At 51.6% G+C, this 21066-nt stretch overlaps 1 protein-coding gene across 1 annotated transcript in view; it reads right to left on the minus strand.

Annotated features, from left to right (window-relative positions):
- The window catches only part of PEPD (peptidase D), a 136961-nt gene that overhangs the window by 108359 nt on the left and 7536 nt on the right, over positions 1 to 21066 (minus strand). Inside the window, exons 2-6 of the mRNA XM_007539474.3 lie at positions 17409 to 17592; positions 15596 to 15723; positions 7721 to 7784; positions 2360 to 2407; positions 671 to 732 (exon numbers count right to left, since the gene is read on the minus strand). Coding sequence (XP_007539536.1) covers positions 671 to 732; positions 2360 to 2407; positions 7721 to 7784; positions 15596 to 15723; positions 17409 to 17592 — 486 coding nt within the window. The remainder of the gene's footprint in view (positions 1 to 670; positions 733 to 2359; positions 2408 to 7720; positions 7785 to 15595; positions 15724 to 17408; positions 17593 to 21066) is intronic.

Genomic DNA, 21066 nt, shown 5'->3' on the forward strand with positions numbered 1-21066 from the left:
CTGCACTTTGAGTCTGGAGCACCACAGAAAAGTGGCCTCTGTTCTTCAAAGCAAAAGCCTAAATGAGGACCAAGTGGTGGTGTACCTAGTGGAGCGCACATGTTAACCATGTGCAAGGACCCGGATTCAAGTCTTTGATCCCCGCCTGCAGAGGGGAAGCTCCACAAGCAGTGAAGTCGTGGGGCAGGTAGCTCTCTTTTTAAAATGTTTTCATTATTTATTCTTTATTGGATAGAAACAGAGAGAAATTGAGGGAAGGAGGAGATGAAGAAGAGAGGGGGAAGGAGAGGAAGAGGGAGAGGGAGAAGGAAAGAGGGAGAAGCTTTCCCCCTGCAGGTGGGGATGGGAGCTTGAACCTGGACTCTTGAGCATTGTAATATGTGTGCTCAACCAGGTGCACCATCACCCGGCCCCTCCTTCTTCCTCTTCCTCTCTTCCTCTCTTCCGTCACACTCAATTTCTCTGTATCTCTATCCAATAAATAAGTAAATAAATGCATCAAATTAATATAGGTAGTTTTCTTTTGAAGCTTTTCCTTGACCTGCCCAATCTAACTCCTCTTTTGCCTTCTGCCTGTGTGTTTCGGGCTGAGTTTGTAGACTGGGGGAGGCCTGCTGGTCAAGAGGGGCTGAGGTTGGAGAGAGATAGTTCCCAGGGCCCCAGCACTCACTTGCTGATGCCCTCGAAGGATGCCTCCCTGCAGATGCTGCCACTGTCCGTGTTGACACCACGCTGGGGAAAGAGAAATGGGTGGGGGAAGGAGGGAGGGACATGAGTACACAAACACATTTTAGCACAGAGACTCTGGATTCCTGAATAGCACTGCTGACCCCAACTCTCCCAACAAGATGGGGCGGACAGAATCAGACTTTCTCAGCAACACCAGGTTCTGGGTCACATCCCTCTCCTCCCCTTGATAGCAAGGAGACTCTAAGTAGATGCTGAATAGGAGTGAAGATGAGACCAGCACTTGGAGAAAACCGAGCTGCCCATAGGCAAGTGTGTCCAGTCACTTCTCCCTCAAGAACCTCAGAACAGTGTGGAACTGCTTCCTCCAAAGTCAACACAGCGGACCAGCTTTGACCACAGGCATCTAACATGGCTTTCCTGCTCTGCCCCCAAAACAGCAGGGAGGAACAAAATGAAACCACGAGGGGCCAAGTGGTAATGCACCCGTTTAAGGACACACACACAGACATACACACACACAATGCTCAAGGACTGGGGTTCAAGGACTACAATGCTCAAGGACTGGGGTTCAAGTCCCCAGTCCCTATTTGCAGGGGGAGAGTGTCCCAAGCGGTGAAGCAGTGTTACAGGTGTCTTTCTCTCTCTATCTTCCCCTTCCTTCTTGATTTCTTTCTGTTTCCTTCCAATCAATAAAATATTTAAAAAGAGAGAGCCTGGCCTCAGGAGGCCCTACAAATAACAAGAACTATCCCTGTAAAAATCAATGAACAAAGGAGAGAAGGGTCACGATGAGACAGAAGGTGGATTGTAAACGTTTCATGTCTGAGAACCCCAAAATCACTGATGGACAGAAAGTCTCTTTTTCTGAAGCTCTCACAGTCCCAGCAGTGCACCATACATCCTGCCCTGCCTGGGACTGCAGCAGGCCCTCAAGTCATTTGGTCACTCGGTGCATGGGGGTTGAAATTCAATGCTGCACAACCCAGTTCATCTCTTGGGCAGACACCAAGGGAGTGTCTTTCAAAATTCGGCTAATGATGGAAGAAACACAGGATGGAAGCAAACTGATATTCTACAACCACAAATCCCTGAGCATAATTACATCTCCCAGCCAGGTTTTTATTTTTATTTATTTATTTATTTAGAAAGAGACAGAGACAGGGCCAGGTGGTGGCATACCTGGTTAAGCGCAAATATCCACACCTGCAGAGGGAAAACTTCACCAGTGGTGAAGCAGGGCTGCAAGTGTCTCTCTCCCACTCTATCTCCCCCCAACCCCTGCCCCAACCAGGTTTTTAACCATTTGGAGCAAGTATTGTGTCCACGGTGACCTTGGAATAGGACACAGGGCATCACTGAGGCTGTGTTCCTAGACATATTCAGCCATGCCACAGTTGATCAAGGCTAACCATGCTTCTCTGCCCTCCACCCCATACAAGCACCTTTGACCTCTACAGGCCCTTGAGGTTGGGAAGGTGGCTCAGTGGACAGTGCACATGCTTTGTAGGCCTGGAACCCAGATTCAATCCCTGGCATTGCATCTAATCAGCAAGGTGTTCTGGTCTCTCTCCTCCCCTCTTTTACTAAATAAGTAAATCTTTGAAAAATAAAATAGAAACCCCTCTCTTGTACCTAGATACTGCCCAGTCCCTGGACACCAGCCACTTACCAGAGTGAGGAGGACAGAGGGGTTCCGTGACTTCAGGATGCTAGCGATCTGAAATGTAGGAGAGAGAAACATTTCAGAGCATGTGCCAGAGTCTAGATGCCTCCAGAGCTTAACAATGACAGTCCAGGATAGGGAGATAGCAGAATGGCTATGTAAACAACTTTTATACTTGAATCTCGGAGATCCCAGGTTTAATCCCCAGCACCACCATAAGCCAGAGCTGAGCAGTGCTCTGGTCTGTCTCCCTATCTATCAGGATGCTCATCTTGGTCATTATTAGCCAACCTCCCTGGGAGACAAGGGGGTGCCGGGAAGGGGTAGTGCTGTCTTCCTCTTATGGTCAGGTCCCTGCCATTCAGTCTGGGGTGCACCTCAGCCATCATCAAGCCCTTGACTTTGAGCACCTTATGCCCAAGCCCACCCTGAGCTTCGGGAACTCCTGGAATCAGGGTGGGTGTGAGGAGAGCTTGCTGTTTGTTGTTTCAGTGGCTTGACTGAGCTATCGCCAACACACTCTGCACTGCACATATTTGAAGTGCGGGTTGTGATAAGTTTTGACATATGTGTATATATGCTTTCTAATGCTGAGAGGCTTCCAGAGATGAGCCGGAAAGCACTGAGAACCAAGGAAAGATAAAATACACCTACAATCTCCTCCCCAGAGACTTTTCATCTCCGCACTTTAAAACCAGAGATCTGAAGTGACATTTGGAGCCTGTGAAGTTACACGCTCCACTTACTCTCCTTGTGGTTAAATAGTCTTCAGACACGTGGTTTGTTTTTACCCGTCATCACCGCTGGGCCTGGTGAATGTCCATGAGCCCCTGTGCCATCACTTCAAGCATCGCCGCAGCTGATTCCTTAGGATGAGGGCCCCACGGATAGGTTTCCCTAGTGAGAACAGCTCCGGGTGAGAGCCTCTGCTCAGCTTCCCAGTCAGGCAAGAGCAACACCCAGAGCTGAAGCTGCGGCTGCAATGACCTCTTAACAGATGCAGCATAAATGATTAACTGGCTCCTCCTGCCTGGCTATTACAAATAACGCTTGTGGCTCACTTGGATAGGACACCGCTTTGCCATGAGCTCGACCCAGGTTCAAGACACTGCAGTAAAGAAAGCTCTGGTGCTGTGGTCTCTCTCACTCTCTTTCTCTGCCTCTATCTAAAAATAAATTAATAACACTGGTATTCTATTATAAATGACAGGTTGTATTTCCTTTAAGATAAATTCCTGGGGCCAGGCAATGGCTCACCCAGTTGAATGCACAGGTATAAAGACCTCAGGTTTGGGAGTCGGGCGGTAGCGCAGCAGGTTAAGCGCAGGTGGTGCAAAGCACAAGGACCAGTGTAAGGATCCCGGTTCAAGCCCCTAGCCCCCCACCTGCAGGGGCGTCACTTCGCCAGCGGTGAAGCAGATCTGTTGGTGTTTATTTTTCGCTCCCCCTTCTGTCTTTCCCTCCTCTCTCCATTTCTCTCTGTCCTATCCAACAACGATGACATCAATAACTACAACAATAATAACTACAATAATAAAACCACAAGGGCAACAAAAGGGAATAAATAAATATTAGGAAAAAAAGACCCCAGGTTCAAGCCCCTCCACACCTGCACAGGGTAGGGACACTGATGAGGCAATGCTGCAAGCATCTCTTTCTCTCTTCCTCTCTATCTCCCCCTCCACTCTCAACTTCTCTCTGCCCTATCAAATAAAAGGAAAGGGGAGGGGAAAAAATGGCCACAAGTAGTGATAGACTCATCATACAGGCACCAAGCTGCACAGATAAACTTGGGGGCAAAAGGAAAATGAATAGATGAATCAGTGAGTGAATGAGAGGAGGAAGTTCCTTAAAAACTTATAGGGCTAGGAGAGAGTCACCTAATAGAGTGCACACTTTACTATGCATGAGGACCCAGGTTCGAGGCCCCAGCCACCACATGGGAGCACAGTGTAAAGGGGAAGCTTCATAAGTAGTGGATCTATACTGTAGTGCTTCTCCTTCTCTGTTTCCTCTCTCTCCCTCCCTAGGAAAAAGAAGTGGGGGGATACTCCACTGGGAGTAATAGAATAATACAAACAGAAAGCCCTGGTGGCGATAAATAACTATTTCCCTTAAAAAAAAATCTTATCCTATAAAGCCACTGGGCGGAGAGGTATACACCTTGTGGAGCTCAACGATGCTGGTGGCAGATGATTCTAGGGGTGTGTATGAGCTCTTCGGCCTCTGCCCTGTATGAACACGCCAGTATAAGGCTTGGCTGAGCGCTGGACTCCCAGGAGGCCCCCCTGGAGAAGGGGGGAGTGGAGGTTCATTAATAGGAACCCAAGCGGCACATGGCCAGTCCGGGTGTGTTGTTCTGGGGACATTCAGGGTCCACATTCATCAGCTCAGAACCATACCGTCAATTACGGTGGCAGAGCCTGAACAGGAGGAGGCACTTGGGGATTGTCTGTGCTATTGTCCTTGGGAGCCAGGAGCAGGATAACAAATGCTCAGGCTGATGGTTTTTCTCCTGGCAACAACTCAGGATGTGCTGAGTGGGGATAACGGAGGGGGGAGGGAGCAGCCCTCTCAGTGCCACCTGATGTGTAGGTGGATGGCGGGGCTGGGCGGCCACTGGTCCTGGCAGGGCGGCATCTTTTATTGATCACAGTGTTGGGAGTGGGCCCCCTGTTACCTCTGCAGCTGCAAACCCAACCCAGCCTGGCAGTTCCATCCACCTTTCCCCACGGAGACCCATTAGCGCTCTCATCCGCACACCCCAGTTCCCAGGCTCAGAAATTAAGGACACACAGCATGGCTGTGCGTCATGGGGACAAAGTGCTTCCCTGGCACAGGGGACAGTATGGTTCTGTTAAGACTAGACCTCGTTTCTAGGGAACGCGGGTCGCTGGGGATCCAGCCAGTTCTTACAGCCCAGCGGTGTCAAATGTCCTGGCCTTGCTCTGTGCCACAGACACAGCCAGTGCTGCTTTCTCTGGCAGCTGGCCTCTTTGGGAGGTAGACAGTCTGCACAGAACTCATCAGAGCCCTGTGGACACAGATGTCACACACACACACACACACACACACACACACACACACACACACACACATCTCAGGCCTTCCTGGGGCACCTCATGTGGCCTTATGCCCAGAGCCCTAGTGACCCAGAGCAGGGGCCAATTGGTGACCAGTGCTATCAGGAAGTCTGCACTGTTCCACAGGGCTGGCCTTCACAGAGCAAGCCCCAGAGCTTTTCATAAAAAAAACTGTTTCGGGGGGGGCTGGGTGGTGGCGCACTTGGTTGAGCACATATGTTACAGTGCAAAAAGCCCCGGGTCCTCACCTGCAGGGGGAAAGCTTCACAAGTGGTGAAGCGGGCCTGCAGGTGTCTCTCTGTCTCTCTCCCTATCTCCCCCTTTCCTCTTGATTTCTGGCTGTCTCTCTCCAACAAATAAAGACTTTAAAAAAAAAAATTTTTTTAATCACACACACACACACACACACACACAAACCTGTTTCGGGACAGGGTGGTAACTCATATCATCATGTATGTTCAAGCCCCCGTCCCCACCTGCAGGGAGGAAGCTTCACAAGCAGTGGAGTGGTACTGCAGGTGTCTCTTTCTCTCTGTTTCTCTCTCTCTCTCTCTGTTTCTCTTTCTCCTCTCTAACTCTGTCTCTCACCCTCTATTAAGAAAAATCATCATAGCAGTTGTAAAGTCCTGCAGGCACCAAGCCCTAGAAATAACCCTGGTGAGAAAAACAAATAAGGACCTGTTTTTCAAGGCAGTCTTAAACAGACTGTACACTGCTGGCTGGAAGTGTATTTAGAGATTTGAATGGCCCTGAAATGCAAATAGCAGGAGAGCTTGAAAACAATACAGATTAGGGCCTCCTTCCCCGGCAGCACACCAACAGTAGCTAATCACATGACAATAGAGCACTACAGAAAGCTCCAGAACAGAAGACACTGTCCTTTGAACTCCACTAAAAACTTGAGAGATCCTGCTCCCTAGAGATTAAGAGGGAGCTGCTCTGTGGGGCTCTAATTCTACACCATCATTAAGGGATGTCCTGTTCTGACACCCAAGGCCTCTGTTTTACAGCACGTAGAGGTCAGTTTTCTTGCTTCTCCCCCAGATTTCACAGTATAAATGGAGCTGAACTTTCTCCCAGTCATAAAAGCAAGAATGTCAAGCTATGGCTAGGGAGGCTGCAGTAGAGATATTTTAACCCAGGGGACCACATCTGGACAGAGACAGGGATGTGTCCCAGGGCCCATCCAGGATACACCATGCATGTGTCACAGAAGAGCATGTGTCCTGAAATGTCAAGAACCCCAAGGGTAACCCCAGTAAGAGGTGATGCTGGGTGGGGTGCAGTGTGGTCCAGGGTTGCCCAGGGAAGAGGTGGGCCTGCAGTGGGACAGCCCCGTGTACAGCAGGGGTAGGGAACCCTTTTCCTGCCAAAGACCATCTGGATATTTATAACACCATTCGCAGGCCATACAAAATTGTCAACTTAAAAATCAGCACTTGGTGTTGCTATGGAAAAGGCTCGTGGATGTACAGAATATCGAGTCCCGCTGGTGAATGCCTCAGCAGGGCCAGGCTACGTGATTCCGTGGGTCTCATGCAGCTTGTGGTCGGACAGGTCGTTCCTCATGCCTGGTGGCACTAAGACCAGGCACGAGTGTCAACAGTCGTGAGCTGTCTGCATGGGCTGGGCTGGTGGCCACACAAGTTGAGACATGCTGCATTCTGCACTGCGCCATGGTCTGGCCTCAACACTCTCAGGAGCGTGCCTCTTGCCCCATGCTGCCACCGTCCAACATAACGGGGTGCTGTCCAGGCCCAGGGAGTGGCTGCTTGGCCTCCGGCCTGCTTTCTCAGCTGAGTGTTTCCACCACGGCACCCTGGCCGTGTTTGGGGAATGTGGCATTATGGGAGGGGACAAGGGGCAAGGTTTCCCAGCTAATCCCATGAGGCAGAGCTGGCCTAGCAATGGAGCAGAGAAGCTTCCTGAGTACCCAGCAGCAGCCGCCAAGTTGGTGGGGGGGGGGGGGGGGCGGCTCAGTTCCCTAAGGAATCCATGGGGATACAGAGCTAGACCTCTGCCCTAGCCCTACACTATGAGCATTAGAAGATAAAGATCAGTTGTCTTTTTTTGGGTTTGTTTTTTTTTTTTTTCCACCTGGGTTTGGGACAGATTCTTCTCCCTGGTCTCTACAAACAAGAGAGCTATCAAGGGGGGCTGGTGGTCCAGCGGCAGTGTCCCCCTAACATCCAGCCAGCCTACGGCAGTGGCAGGCAAGGATGCAAAAGCAGAACAGAGGTGAGGGGGCCCAGCCACTTGAAGCGGAGCCAAGGGTCCCACTCACCTCATCTGCGTACTGTACATCGTCCACGGCGTACTTCTCCTTGAAGTGCTCCCTGGAGTGGATCCTCAAAGAAAAGCACAAAGAATACCAGAATCAGTCTCAGCCATAGTTCAGCACAGGCCATCTTCCTGCTTGTCCCCCACCCCCCAGGACCAGGCCAGAAGCCCCTGGCCCACTCCTGCCCCAGCTGGCTCTTCTGCTACTCAACATTGAGCAGAGGGTCAGTGGAAAGCCCCCCTGCCTCCCCAGGCCACGGCCCCTCCTTCATGATCATGACCCTAATTGCCTGGACCAGTCACTGCAGACAAACCACCTCCCTCTACTGCCAGGGGAAGCCCACTGGGCAGGCAGCCAGCACACCCTAACCTTTGGGGTACCATACCAGGCCCCCATAGAGTCTCTTTAGAGGGAAGTTATAAAATGAACTTTTTTTTTCTTTATTTGATAGGGACAGAGAGAAATTGAGAAGAAGGAGGGAGAGAGGCAGAGAGACACCTGCAGCACTGCTTCACCACTTGTAAAACTTGACCCCTGATGGTGGGGAAGCAAGGGTTCACACCTAGGTCATTGTGAACGGTACCATGTGCACTTAACCAGGTGCGCCACCACCCAGCTCCAAATGAACATTTTCTAGAAGCTGCTATCAGCATTGCTCACTGTGATGAGAAGCGCACAGGCTTACTCATCTTCCCTGAAGACCCAGCCACTGGGGAGGACAGACATGCAGGTGGAGGAGGCTGGGCTGCCCCCACTGACCATGGGGTGGGTTTCCAGCCACATCTGTGCTGGAAAGGGCTCCAGCCTGGCCTGGGCAAGTGCCACCCCCATGCCCAACCTGCTGGCTGACAGATGAGTCAGTGTCCCTGCTGGTGGCAGAGCTCTCATGAGGAGGAGCACCAACAGCATGGGTGGGGGTGTCTTGAGCCAAGTCCTGTGACATACACACATGTCACCCCCTCAATATCCCATGCCTGGGCACCACGATGGCATGGGGAGACCTGGCTTGTCTCTGTCCCGTCCCGCCTGTAGTCACATGGCATTCATCACCAGGTGTTAGATCCAGAAGAGGTCTCGGGAGAGAAGAGCAGATGGTTTTCAGATGGGGCTCACTGACTTCTCCCAGATGAAAGACGACAGAGGGTGGGAGTGCCAAGGACAGTATGCCCGGGAAGGAGGGCACTCAAGGACTCGGAGACGGTCACCCCAAGGCACGAGTTCCATGAGCCTCTGGCACAGCAACGGCACCAGGAATCTGAATCCCACTCTATCCCTGAGCCCTCAGTCACATCCCAAGGTGCAGGCAAGAAGCACAGAGCATGGATGGGCCTCTGGGCTTGGAGCTCAGAGCCTCGGGGAGACACCAGTCTCACTGCAATAGGGGTTGCTCGGTGCCCCAGAATGCTTTCTGCTTTGTTAGCCCTCTGGCTTCTTTACAGCGTGCACGGGGTGTCAAGCTCCTGATGCTAATTAAATTTGCGTGTTCCAGTCACATCAGCTTCCACGTCTGAGACAGGACTCAAAATTTAAATGGCTGAAGTCTGACGCCTCCATTAATACTGCCGGCAGCAGTTAAGGGGCAGAAACTGATGACAAGGGTCCCAGTCCTAGGGCTCAGGGTGGACATCCTGTTGGCTGAGGCTCCTAAGTGAACACACTCTGGGCTGCACAGAAGCACTTGGCAGATGGGCAAAGAAAGCAGGGCCATCAGCAAAACCCACCACTGGGTATCAGCATCATGTCCATCATGACTACCTTCTGGTCCAGGCCAGCCACATCTACCCTCAAGGCCCAGCCCTGCCACTAGCCCCCAGGCACTTCATCTATAGTTGTGACAAGTGTCAAATGCAGGCTCCTAACCAACTGGGGGTGGGGGTTTGCATTCCTAGTGGCCTGCCATCTCAGCCACTAGCTTGGACGAGAGAGCTGTTCACCTCCAGCCTTGTCAGGGACCCTCCTTCTTCCAGCTCACCTCAGCCAATGTGTCAAGGGACACCCAAGGAAGCACTGTCCTGCTGTCCCTGCCTGGGGAGTTCAGCAGTCAGACCTCAGCAGAGACCCAAGAGACAGGAGAGCTGGGAACATTGCAGCCCAGGAAGTGATCCAATGGCTGAGTCACTGGGCTCTCAAACATGAGGTCCTGAGTTTGATCCCCAGCATCACAAGTGCCAGAGTGATGCTCTCGTTCTCCCCATTACCTTCTTTCTGTCCAAAGCTGGGAATATCTCCCTGTGATTGGTCTGAGGTTAAGATGTTCATGCACAACCAGAGGAGGTGGGGGCAGATGGGGACAAAGCAGAGACCAACACAAGGAGTTGTGCTCTCACCTGTCCACCCCACACTTGCAGCCATGAGCCATTCCACCCAACCCAGGAGGCCCGGGACAGCAAGGGCCAACAGACCCACGGGGCCCTGCCTCACCAAGTGCCCTCTGCCCCCCGCTACAAAGTGAATGATAAGAGTATATGTTGGGAGTCTCCAAGGGCCCAACTTGCGAAACTAGCCCCCAAGGCCTGTTTGTTGTTGTGTGTTTTGTTTTGTTTTGTTTTTCTTTCTTCCAGAGCACTGTTCTCAGTAATAGCTTATGGTGGTGCTGGAGATTGAATCTGGGAGCTCAAGAATGTCCGGCACCAAAGTCATTCTGCTGTCTCCTCAGCCCAAAACCTGGTCTTCAGAGGAGAAATCTTTTGGCAGACACAGACGATCTGAAAAGCTGCAAATGTCTTTTCTGGCACTTCACATTTTATTCTTCTCAAAAGGTCAATGATAATTAAGTTTGAATAGTACTTATTTTTGTGTGTGTTGGGGCTAATTAGAGAAGAGAAAAATCATTTAAATGTCACCCTACGGCAAAAGTGTACCAGGCTACTTGGTCAAACCAGACAGCAGAGCTCAGGCAGCCAGTGCTTGGTGAAACAGATGGAGGCAGGACTTGACAAAGCTGACAAAGCAGACTTCCGGGTGAACCCTACTGGCTGACCAGAGAGTGGCCAGGGCAGCTCTGAGCACTGAGGGCTGGCACCCTGCCCAATGTGAGCCTAGAGTCCAGTAGTCAGCTTGGGTCAGATCCCATCCTATGAGCCCCACACAGAAGAAAGAGGACCAGGAGATCAAGAGACAGTAGGGTTGCCTCCCCTCGTTCAGGACTCTCCTTTTAACTGGAAGGCACTGTGCGGCAAGACTGAGGAGGAGCACCTCTCTCAAAGGGGTTAGTGTCCTTGCAATAGGGCTAGGCAGTGGCACATCTAGTTAAATGCACACATTACAGAATGTAAGGGCTCAGGTTCAAGTCCCTGGTCCCCACTTGCAGGGGGAAAGCTTCATGACTGATGAAGTAGAGGTCCAGGTGTATCTCTGTCTCTATCCCTCTCTATCTCCTACACCTCTCTCAATTTCTCTACCTCTATCCAATGATAATAATAATGATAATGATAATGGAGAGAGAGAGATGGTGACGCTCCCACCAGCAACTGCAAGTGTCAGAAAGCTCCATTCTCAGAACTCAGGGTCACAGCTGATGCAGTGAGCACCAACACCCATGTGGAGCCTCCAGCAGTGAGAAGACGCTGAATTGCTGTGTTCTCCCTCCCCCCTTCCCCCACAGCTCAGACGCGATAGAGCCCTGGAGAAAATGATATTTCCCAGCACAGGTCTTGCTGGCAAGCTGACCACCTGCACGCGGTTAATGAATAAGTAAGAGGGCCAAATTACAGCAGTCACCATCAATTTCCAACAGCCGCAGTCTGCCTTCCACTGCAAACAACCTGCCACCTCTCATTCTCCTTGACAGACACCAGCGGTGGGGGGAGTGGAGACCAATACAGGATCCCATTAGCTTGGATCCCTCCAAAACTCTGCAGGCCCCCAATCCTCGGGGCCATGCCCAAGGGCAAGGGGGGCAGAGCCTGCCTGCTCTAGGAAGTGAGGTGAAAACAAGGAGGCACCTGGAAGAGGATCCTGGCAAGGGCCAAGCCAACCTGGGCTGCTGGACACAGGCTTCCCTCAAACCACCCAGGTGAGAGCCACAGGAACTGCCTATATCCCTCTCTGGAAGGTCTGCCCCCCACATCTGTGTCCCAAACCTCCTCCAAAAAAGCAGAGGGAGCCAGGGCAAGGCCACCAGATAGATAAGGCAGGGTGGCCTTGGTCCTTGTGACCCAAGTGTGTGTATGGGGTCAGAGACTATTACTGTGACCCACTGTGCACACCTCACACACCAATATACATACGCCCTCACACACACCCTCATACACACATATAAACACTACCTCCATACATAAAACCTTCATATACACACCAACCGCACACCCCAATTACCCCCTTTCATGTTCACATCACACACACACACACACACACACACACACACACCAGTTCTTATACCAGAGCAGCTGTGCTCAGAGCCTCAGATTCTCATTCCTAGAGGCTCTCACTCACATTCTTGGGCAGCCTGAGGTCCACACGTGCCCCCAAAGGAATAGGATCCCCCTTTTCCTGCAAAGTTCTGACTGAACACGGGACCCCTAGTTCCAAGGCTGGAATCTCAACCAGGGACAAGAGTAGAACAGACAAGATGAGAAAATTCTCCGAGGATTCCCCTGACTCGGCATGAAGTCATCACCTTCAGTGAGCACTGAAGCTGCCCAGGCCTGTGGAACCACAGGAGCCTGTTCCTGCCTACTCAGGAGACCCCAGACACCCTAACAGAGCTCTCAGCCCCAGAGACTCACTCTGAAAACGAGGGAGGACATGCTCACATCAGAGAGATGCTAGACTCTATAAACAGAGACTCCAAACAAATAATAACCTAAAATGGCCACACTCCAGAGCAAGGAGATTCAGAGATGAGTGGGACATGTCCTAGGCTGCTCCCAAGCCCCTCAGCATCTGCAGCCCCGACAGAAGGACAAGCCACCTATGCAGAGAACAGCGACTCTACAGATGGAGCTCTGCTTCCCTGGAAGACTCAGGACTGCTTGCCAGATGGATTTTCCAAAGTCATCAATAGACACTCAGAAGGGAGCTGAGGAACAGGTCAAATGTGCAGGCCTGCTGGACTTTGAATGCCAGGGCCATGTGATCCCACAGTTCCCCCCCCCCCCCCCCACACACACACACACCTGGCCCTGTTAATTCAAAGTATCTAAAAACATGGTCAGATCCAGCCACTCCCCAAACCCTGGGCCTCAAACAACCACTGTCTTCTCTCCAGAAGGCTGGAGACATGGGGACCTAGAGAGGATGGTACCAGGCAGCCAGGCTGCAAGGGTCAGAATGCCTTTAGAGAAAAAGCTGCTGGACCCGTCCTGGCCCATGTACACAGAAAGCCTTTCTTTTTTCTTTTCTTTCTTTCTTTTTTTAAATATTTTATTTATTCATAAAGAATGATAGATGGAGAGAGTGAAAGAACCAGACATCACTCTGGTACATGTACTGCCAGGGACTGAACTCAGGACCTCATGCTTGAGAGTCCAGTACTTCATCCACTGTGCCACCTCCCAGACCACCAGAAAGCCTTTCCAGCAGTGCAACACACCCTGCAGACCCATCAGTACCCTGACTGGTCCCCAAGCTGGCCATTGGTACTAGACCATCAGCTGGCTGGGCAAAGCAGGGGGTGGGCTGGAGGAAAACTTTCCACAGCAGCTCTGCAAGCCTGGCAAGATGCAACACATTATTCCTGTATTACTGGAGATTACGCTCCAGAGAAGCCAACCGCTGACAGCTGCTGCCTGGCCAATCCCGTCCTGGGCTTTAAGCCCTCAGGTCAGGTGCCATGTGGCTCCACAGATGGAGGCTGGGGGAGATGCAGGCAGAGCAGAGCCACCCAGGATTTTCCACTGGTGGCGGGGGGGGGGGGGGGGGGTGTGCGAGGCAAGGACTGTGCTTCTTCTCACAGTCCACAGACAGACACTCTCCAGTGTCCCACAGGAGTCAGCTCTGCAGACAGACAGACAGAGGGACAGATGCACTTGGTGCCCCTCCCCCCCTCCCCAGCTGTCAGGCTGGCTCTAAGTGGCGGGACAACTCAACATTCCCAGGGCCCAGAGGAAGGGCCAAGAAAAGACTGAGAGGGAAGCAGACCAAGACGCCGCATGCTTGACATGGGAGTGCTGTACAGGGCGTCAGGGGAACCTCCAGGAATATTAGAGCTTTGGTGACTCTCTCTGACTATCTCTAGCTGAAATTTAGAAACAGAGAACAATAAAATAATAATAATAATAAAGCTTTTTGGGGGGGACGAATGGTGGCACACCTGGTTGAGTGCACATGTTACAGTGCACAAGGACCCAGGTTTGAGCCCCCAGTCCCCACCTGCAAGGGGAATGCTTTGCAAGTGGTGAAGAAGTGTCTATCTCTCTGTCTCTCCCTATCACCCCCTTCCCTCTTGATTTCTGGCTGTCTTTATCTAGTAAATAAAATAAAGATAATAAAAAAAAATTTTTTTAACTTTTTTTTTAATTTAAAAAGCCTGCCATGGGCAGTGGAATCAGGTAGGTTACAAAGCCCCAGATCTAACAAACAAGAAAATGTGGGGGGCGCCAGGCCCAGAGGTCCCTGGCAGGGTTGAGGCCACAGCTCTGGGGTGATCTTGGGGTTCAGGAAGAGAGCTGGAGACTCTTCTATGTAAGATCAGCTGTAAACTCTCCCCAGGAGACCCCTCGCCACAGCAGCTCCAGACCTGCCAGAGCATCTGGCAATGAGCATTTGGAGCACTAGGCAGCAACAGTTGTAACTGACACATTAAGGGCAGGAGAACCACTCTCAGGGCATCAAGGATGCTGGAAGACATGTCTGTGGGCACTCAACATGTCCTGAGGTACAGCTTCTACCTCAGTGCACAAATCAGGGGACACAGCTGAGGGCCCTGAAGTTCGTAGGCTTTGCCGAGGAGGGGAAGAGGCCTTTCAGGGTTCATACCTCCCACAGGCCCACCCCAGAGCCACAAGCCTACCTCTCTCACAGACGATCCAAAGGAGGGCCTGCACCTGAGACTCTGCCCAGCCCAGCTCAGAGGTATCAGGTATGAGTAGCACCCAGCATATCAGTGCTGAACCTCCATGGTGGGTCCTGACCTCCCTGGCCCAGTTCCTCAGGTCTCCTCCCTCAAATGCTATGCATATATAATAGGTAGTTCCCAAAGCTGGAGATCCAAGCTCAAGGCTAGTAAACATCATCTCTAACAGAGAGATGGCTCAACAGGCCTGGTCACGTGCATGGCCTGGGGGAGGTGTCATGGCAACAGAGGGACATTCAGTACCATGGTGTCTGTCTCTCTATCCAGTGAAATTATGCATGCACGAGGCCTTAGTGCCAGCAAAAAAAAAAAAAAAGAAAGAAAGAAAAGAAAATTATGGTCAGGGGTATTCAGGGTGGTGCACCTGGTTGAGTGTACACGTTATCATATGCAAGGATCCAGGTTCAAGCCCCCAGCCCCCCGCCCACAGGGGCTTCACGAGAGGTAAAGCAGGGCTGTGGGTGTCTCTCTTTCTCTCTCCTTCTCTATCTCCCCTCCCCCCTCTCAATTTCTGTTATCAAGTAAAAAATACAATGCAATGCAATGCAATGCAATACAATACAATACAGAAAGAAAGAAAGAAAAAGAAAATGAACATGGACATGGAAAAATTGGCAGCTGTCAGGAGCAGTGGATTTATAGTGCAGGCACCAAGTTCCCGCAATAACTCTGGTGGCAATCAAAAGTGGGGGGGGGGGATCTATAGGCAGGGTGTGTGTAGCTCCAACTCTGATGCACCTCACCAAAGATGCCAAGACTTGAGCTCAGAGCAAGGACCTGACCACCAGCCTCCCTTCCCCCATCCCAGCCCTAGCCAACAAGGGGTCAGCAGGCATGGCCACAGGGCCCAGAAAGCTCCTTACTTTCCCATCCAGGTAGCATGACTGGCAGGAAGCTTGGGCACAAACAGAGTAGCCTTGCCAGTGTCAACATCAATCACGCCATAGCAGCCTGGCTCAGTGACACCAAACGCCCAGTGGAAGAAGGACTCCTGTGGTGGGAAGGAACATGCGGGTTACCAAGAAGCCAGAGAGAGAGAGAGAAAGGGAGAGAGAGAGAGAGACAGTAAGGAGGGGCCCTGAGGGAGGGGGCAACTGAGAGAGGACCTTCTTCTCCCTGCACCCAAGAGTGGCCCACCTGTGCCTCTTCTCAGACTGCCCCAGCCTCACACAGCCACCAAAGCCATCCCCAGCCTCTTCTGTCTTGATTTGGCAGGGGGAGGCCCGACTAGCCCCTCTCCTTCCCCCAATGCACCCCCATCTCACCAGCCACCCCCACAGGCTCTTGACCGAGCAGGCGGGAACACCAGTGTTGCCCCAGCACCATAATGATGCTTCAGTGCTGCCCACACCTCTTGGCAACGCCCACCCCCACTACCCCCCAACATGAGCTGGCCATGTGCAGCCTTGACTGAGCCACTCAGCCCAGACATCTGCCCAGAAATGGAGTCCCCCATTTAGCACTTGTAACTTCCGCCTCCCACCCCCAGAAAGGCTGATGACTTCAGTGTTTAGCAATAAACACTGAGCTAAAAGAAGGTTAAAAAGGTACCAAGTGGAGGAGGATGTCTTCTAAAATTAACCTGCTAGAACATCATCAAGGGAACCAGCAGCTGAATTTAGGAGATCAGCTTCTCAGTCACCAGGATATGCAAACCCCGAGAAGCATCAAGACTGGTCAGAAAAAGCAAGACTTCCGTAGCCCCAGTAACCAGGGACCCCTGGCTTGGAGCTGCAGATTGATGTGGCTGAGGGGAGAGGAGGATTCTACCTACAGGAGACACTGATTAGAGCTGCTTTAGGAAAAAGGCAAAAACAGTTGGACTGGGGTGATGGCTCAGTGTTAGAGCATAGGACTTGAGTGCCTGAGGTCCCAGAGGCTTCAGGTTCATACCCCAGCACCAACATTAGCCAGAGATTAGTAGTGCTAGGATCTCTCTCCATTTCTGTCTCTCTCATGAAAATAAATAAATCTTTTTAAAAAATTAAAAGGCATAAAAAATGAGGCTCATCTGGTAGAGGGCACGTTACCATGTAGGGGGACCAGGTGCAAGCCCCTGGTCTGCACCTGCAGGGGAGAAGCTTCACAAGCAGTGGAGCAGTGCTACAGGTATCTCTCCTTCTCTCTCTCCCTCTCTCTCTCTCTCTCTGTCTATCAAAAAGAAACAACTGGAAAAAATATGGCTGCTGGGAGCAATGGGCCTGTATAGGCACTGAATCCCAGCAATAACCCTGATAGCAAAAAAAAAAAAAAAAGTAAAAGCAGGGCTGGTAGGTGGTTCACCCACGTTACCATGCACAATGACCCGGGTTCTAGTTCCCAGTTACCACACGGGAGCACCTGCTGGGGGTAAGTGGGATGTGCAGTGGCACCGTGCTCCAGTGTCTATCCTGTCTCTCTCTGTCTCTGTCTCTCTCTGCCTCTCACTCTCCATCTAGAAGAAAGGGGTGAGGAAAATGGTCACTAGGAATGATGAGACTGTGCAGGCACTGAGTTCTAGAGATAACCCTGGCGACAAAACTTTAAGGGTAAAACAATCACTGGGGCCGGGTGGTCGCACATTCACTTGAACACACACGTTACCATACATAAAGTACAGGAGGAAGGCAAACAGGAGGCCCGAAACCCACCCAGAAGTGGGGTAAGTGGATTGGGAGGGGGCAGAAAGGGTCTCACCTGACGGAAGAGGACCCCGGTGTCCGTGCAGTAGCGCTGTGTCTCCTCCCCGCCCTGCAGTAGCACCACAGCGCCGACCGCGTAGGCTGGGTTCTTCCGCAGACGCTCACACAGACGCTGTCTGTTCAGGGCGAAGAGTGCCAGCGGCACCTTCAGGGTCTCATTCCCCAGCCAGAAGGAAGGGCTGCAAAGACACAAACAAGCCACCACGCAGACCATGGTTAGCACAGGCCAATTACTGCACATGTCGGGGATGGGCCCTCAGGACAGCCTGCTGGGGGACCCCCATGAGCACGGCACACTGTGGCACAAGCTCAACATGCCTGTGGCCCAGCAACACCCCTCTATGGGGCATGTGGCTTCCCTTCCATGCTGTCCTGGAGCACTGGACCTTGGGTAGGGATGAGAGACAGGAAGAGGGAGTCAGGCGGTAGCGCAGGTGGCGCAAAGCACAAGGACCGGCATAAGGATCCTGGTTCGAGACCCGGCTCTCCACCTGCAGGGGAGTCGCTTCACAGGCGGTGAAGCAGGTCTGCAGGTGTCTGTCTTTCTCTCCCGCCTCTGTCATCCCCTCCTCTCTCCATTTCTCTCTGTCCTATCAAACAACGACGATATCAGTAACAACAATAACTACAACAACAACAACAAAACAACAAGGGCAACAAAAGGGGAAATAAATAAATAAATATTAAAAGAAGAAGAAGAAAGAAAGACAGGAAGATGTAACCCCTTCAGGGAGAGCCTGCAGTGGTTTGGCAACACACATACTTTTTTTTTTTTTTTTTTTGGCAGATAGGAAACACAGAAAGAGTAAAAGAGACTGTAACACCAAAGCTCCCTTCAATGCAGTGGGGGGCGGGGGGGGGGCTGGGCTTCAGCACGGGAAGGCAGTGCACTATCCAAGGGAGCTACTCTGTCAGCCCAGGAGATGTCTTCCTCAGTGCTGCTTCAGCTGAACTTGCAGGGAGATGTCCCCCGTGTTGGCCTAGGGCCTAGTTTTCTCGCTAGGGTTGGGCTTATGCCATGAGAAGTCAAAGGGCATGTCTTGAGAAACCCTGACCCTAGGGAGTCCGGGCTGGATACTAATGGCTGACAGCAGCACTCCAGTGTGCTTGGTGACTCAGGCCAGGATGCTCTACAGAGTACTGGGCAGTGGTGTAGTTTTGCTTCAGTCCAGCTGCCTATTCACAGAGATGCTCACCCAGCTTCCTGTTCAGACCTGGGCTGACTGGTGCTGAGATCAGAGTGCCCCCCCCAACAAAAAAAGAAATTTATTATGGGCGGGTGGTGGTGCACTAGGTCAAGCATGTATGTGACAGTGCACAAGGTTCTAGGCCCCAGTCCCCACCTGCAATGGGAAAGCTTCACAAGTGGTAAAGGAGTATAGCAGCTCGCTCACTCTCTCTCTCTCTCTCCCCTCTATCTCCCTCTTTCCTCTGATTTCTCTCTGTCTCTATGCAATAAATGAATAAATAATTTTTACCCCCCCAAAAAAGGATTTTATTTATTTTTATGAGAGAGGGCAGGGAGATAGCACCATTGGAAGTGGAACAGTCTGAGGCATTGGAGGTTCCAGGTTCAATACCCAGCACTGCCATAAGTCAGAGTTGAGCAGGTGTTCTAAAAAAAAAAAAAAAAGCAAAATATTACCCCAATCAGGAAAGATAGATAGAAACAGGCTGTCTGGGAGTACAGATCAATCTGTCAATGCCCATGTCCAGTGGAGAAGCAATTACAGAAGCCAGACCTTCCACCTTCTGAACCTCATAATGATCCAGGGTCCATGCTCACAGAGAGATATAGAATAGGAAAGCTTCCAGTGGAGGGGATGGGATACAGAACTCTGGCGATGGGAATTGTGTGGAATTGTACCCTTCTTATCTGATGGTCTTGTTGAACATTATTAAATCAATAAAAAAAAAAAAAGCAAAACCAACAGAAAACTCTAAAGTATTTTGTGGGGGTGGGGGGAGAGAGAAAAACAGAAAGAGGGAGAGAATAAGTCTTCCATTTTGGCATACAGTGATGCCAAAGATTGAATCTGTGACCTCTGAGACCTCAGGCATGCAAGTCCACTGTGCTACCTTCCCAGCCCCACACACAACTCTTAGCCACAAGGAGCTTAACCATCCATAAGAGACACACATGATCTGACCCAGACCACCTGGATCTGGCCTATGCATCCACATGTTGTCCCTTCCTTTCTCCCTTCCTTCCCCCGCCCCCCAACTCTGCACCCACGGCTGGCCTCTGAGGATTCCTGGCTGCTCCCTGCCTCTGGCCTCCAGCCACAGCCCCCGGCAGGCACACAGGAGACTAGAAAATGCGAACGGAGGAAAGAAGATAGAATCCACTCCTGGGAACTTCCTGAAAGGAACCTGGACCTTCAATGGCTGACAACCCCTCCCCGAGGGCCCCAGCTCTCCCAGACCCCCCTTGCCCATAGCACACCCAGCTCCTGACCCTCTGCTTCCCAGACTCCTTTAACCAGCCCTGCCACTCAGTCCTGCACACGCTAAATGACACCTTCACCTTCTAGTCTAAATGCACCAGTGCTCACTGGGGAGGCCACCGTCACCCATGGGATGAAACCCATGAAAGCAGAGAGCTAGGCCTGCTCCAGTCACTGCTGCCCCAGTACCATGCTCCCTGCTGGCTACACAGATCGTGCTCCATAAACATCAGTGAGCAGAGTAACACACAGCTGCATGGCTCAGAAGCTACCACATCAGCCCCAGTGGGCAGAAAGCAGAAGCAGAAACCCCAGGCCAGTCTGACTAAGAAGGGAGAGGGGTACACAGCAACCTCCCCCACACACATGCCTCCACCATGCCGAGAGCGCTAGAACCTGGCATTGGCCCTCATTCTCCTGGAAGAGTGGACAACATGGCTGCCTCTGAGCTGGGCCTCTTTCCTGCCACGCTCAGCCACAAGAATGAAAGGATAAAGGACCGGTGGGCGTGAGGATCCTGGTTCGAGACCCCGGCTCCCCACCTGCAGGGGAGTCGCTTCACAGGCTGTGAAGCAGGTCTGCAGGTGTCTATCTTTCCTCTCCCCCTCTCTATCTTCCCCTCCTCTCTCCATTTCTCTCTGTCCTATCCAACAACGACGACAACAATAATAACTGCAACAATAAAACAACAAGGGCAACAAAAGGGAATAAATAAATAAATATTTTTTTAAAAAGAATGAAATGATAGAGGTGGGGGGATGGCCAGTTAAGTCCACACATTAGCATGCACAAGGACCCAGGTTCAAGCTTCCACTCCCCACATGCAGGGAGAAAGCTTCATGAGCAGTGAAGCAGGTCTGCAGGTGTCTATCTTTCCCTCTCCCTCTCTATCTCCCACTCCCCTCTTCAATTTCTCTCTGTCCTATCAAATAAAATAGACAGGAAGGAAGGAAGGAAGGAAGGAAGGAAGGAAGGAAGGGAGGAAGGGAGGAAGGGAGGAAGGGAGGGAGGAAGGATGGATGGATAAAATGGCTGCTGGGAGTGGTGGAGTCATCCAGCACCAGGCCCCAGCAATAATTCTGGAGGCGATTTAAAAAAAAAAAAAAACAAAGAGAGGAGGGGCGACGATAAGAACTCATATAAGCAGGATTGCATCCCAGCTGGTCATACTGTCAGGAAGTAAAAGTGCAGGCACCAGCATTCATC

This window comes from Erinaceus europaeus, chromosome 2, assembly GCF_950295315.1.
Source record: "Erinaceus europaeus chromosome 2, mEriEur2.1, whole genome shotgun sequence".
Classification (NCBI taxonomy): Eukaryota; Metazoa; Chordata; class Mammalia; order Eulipotyphla; family Erinaceidae; genus Erinaceus; species Erinaceus europaeus.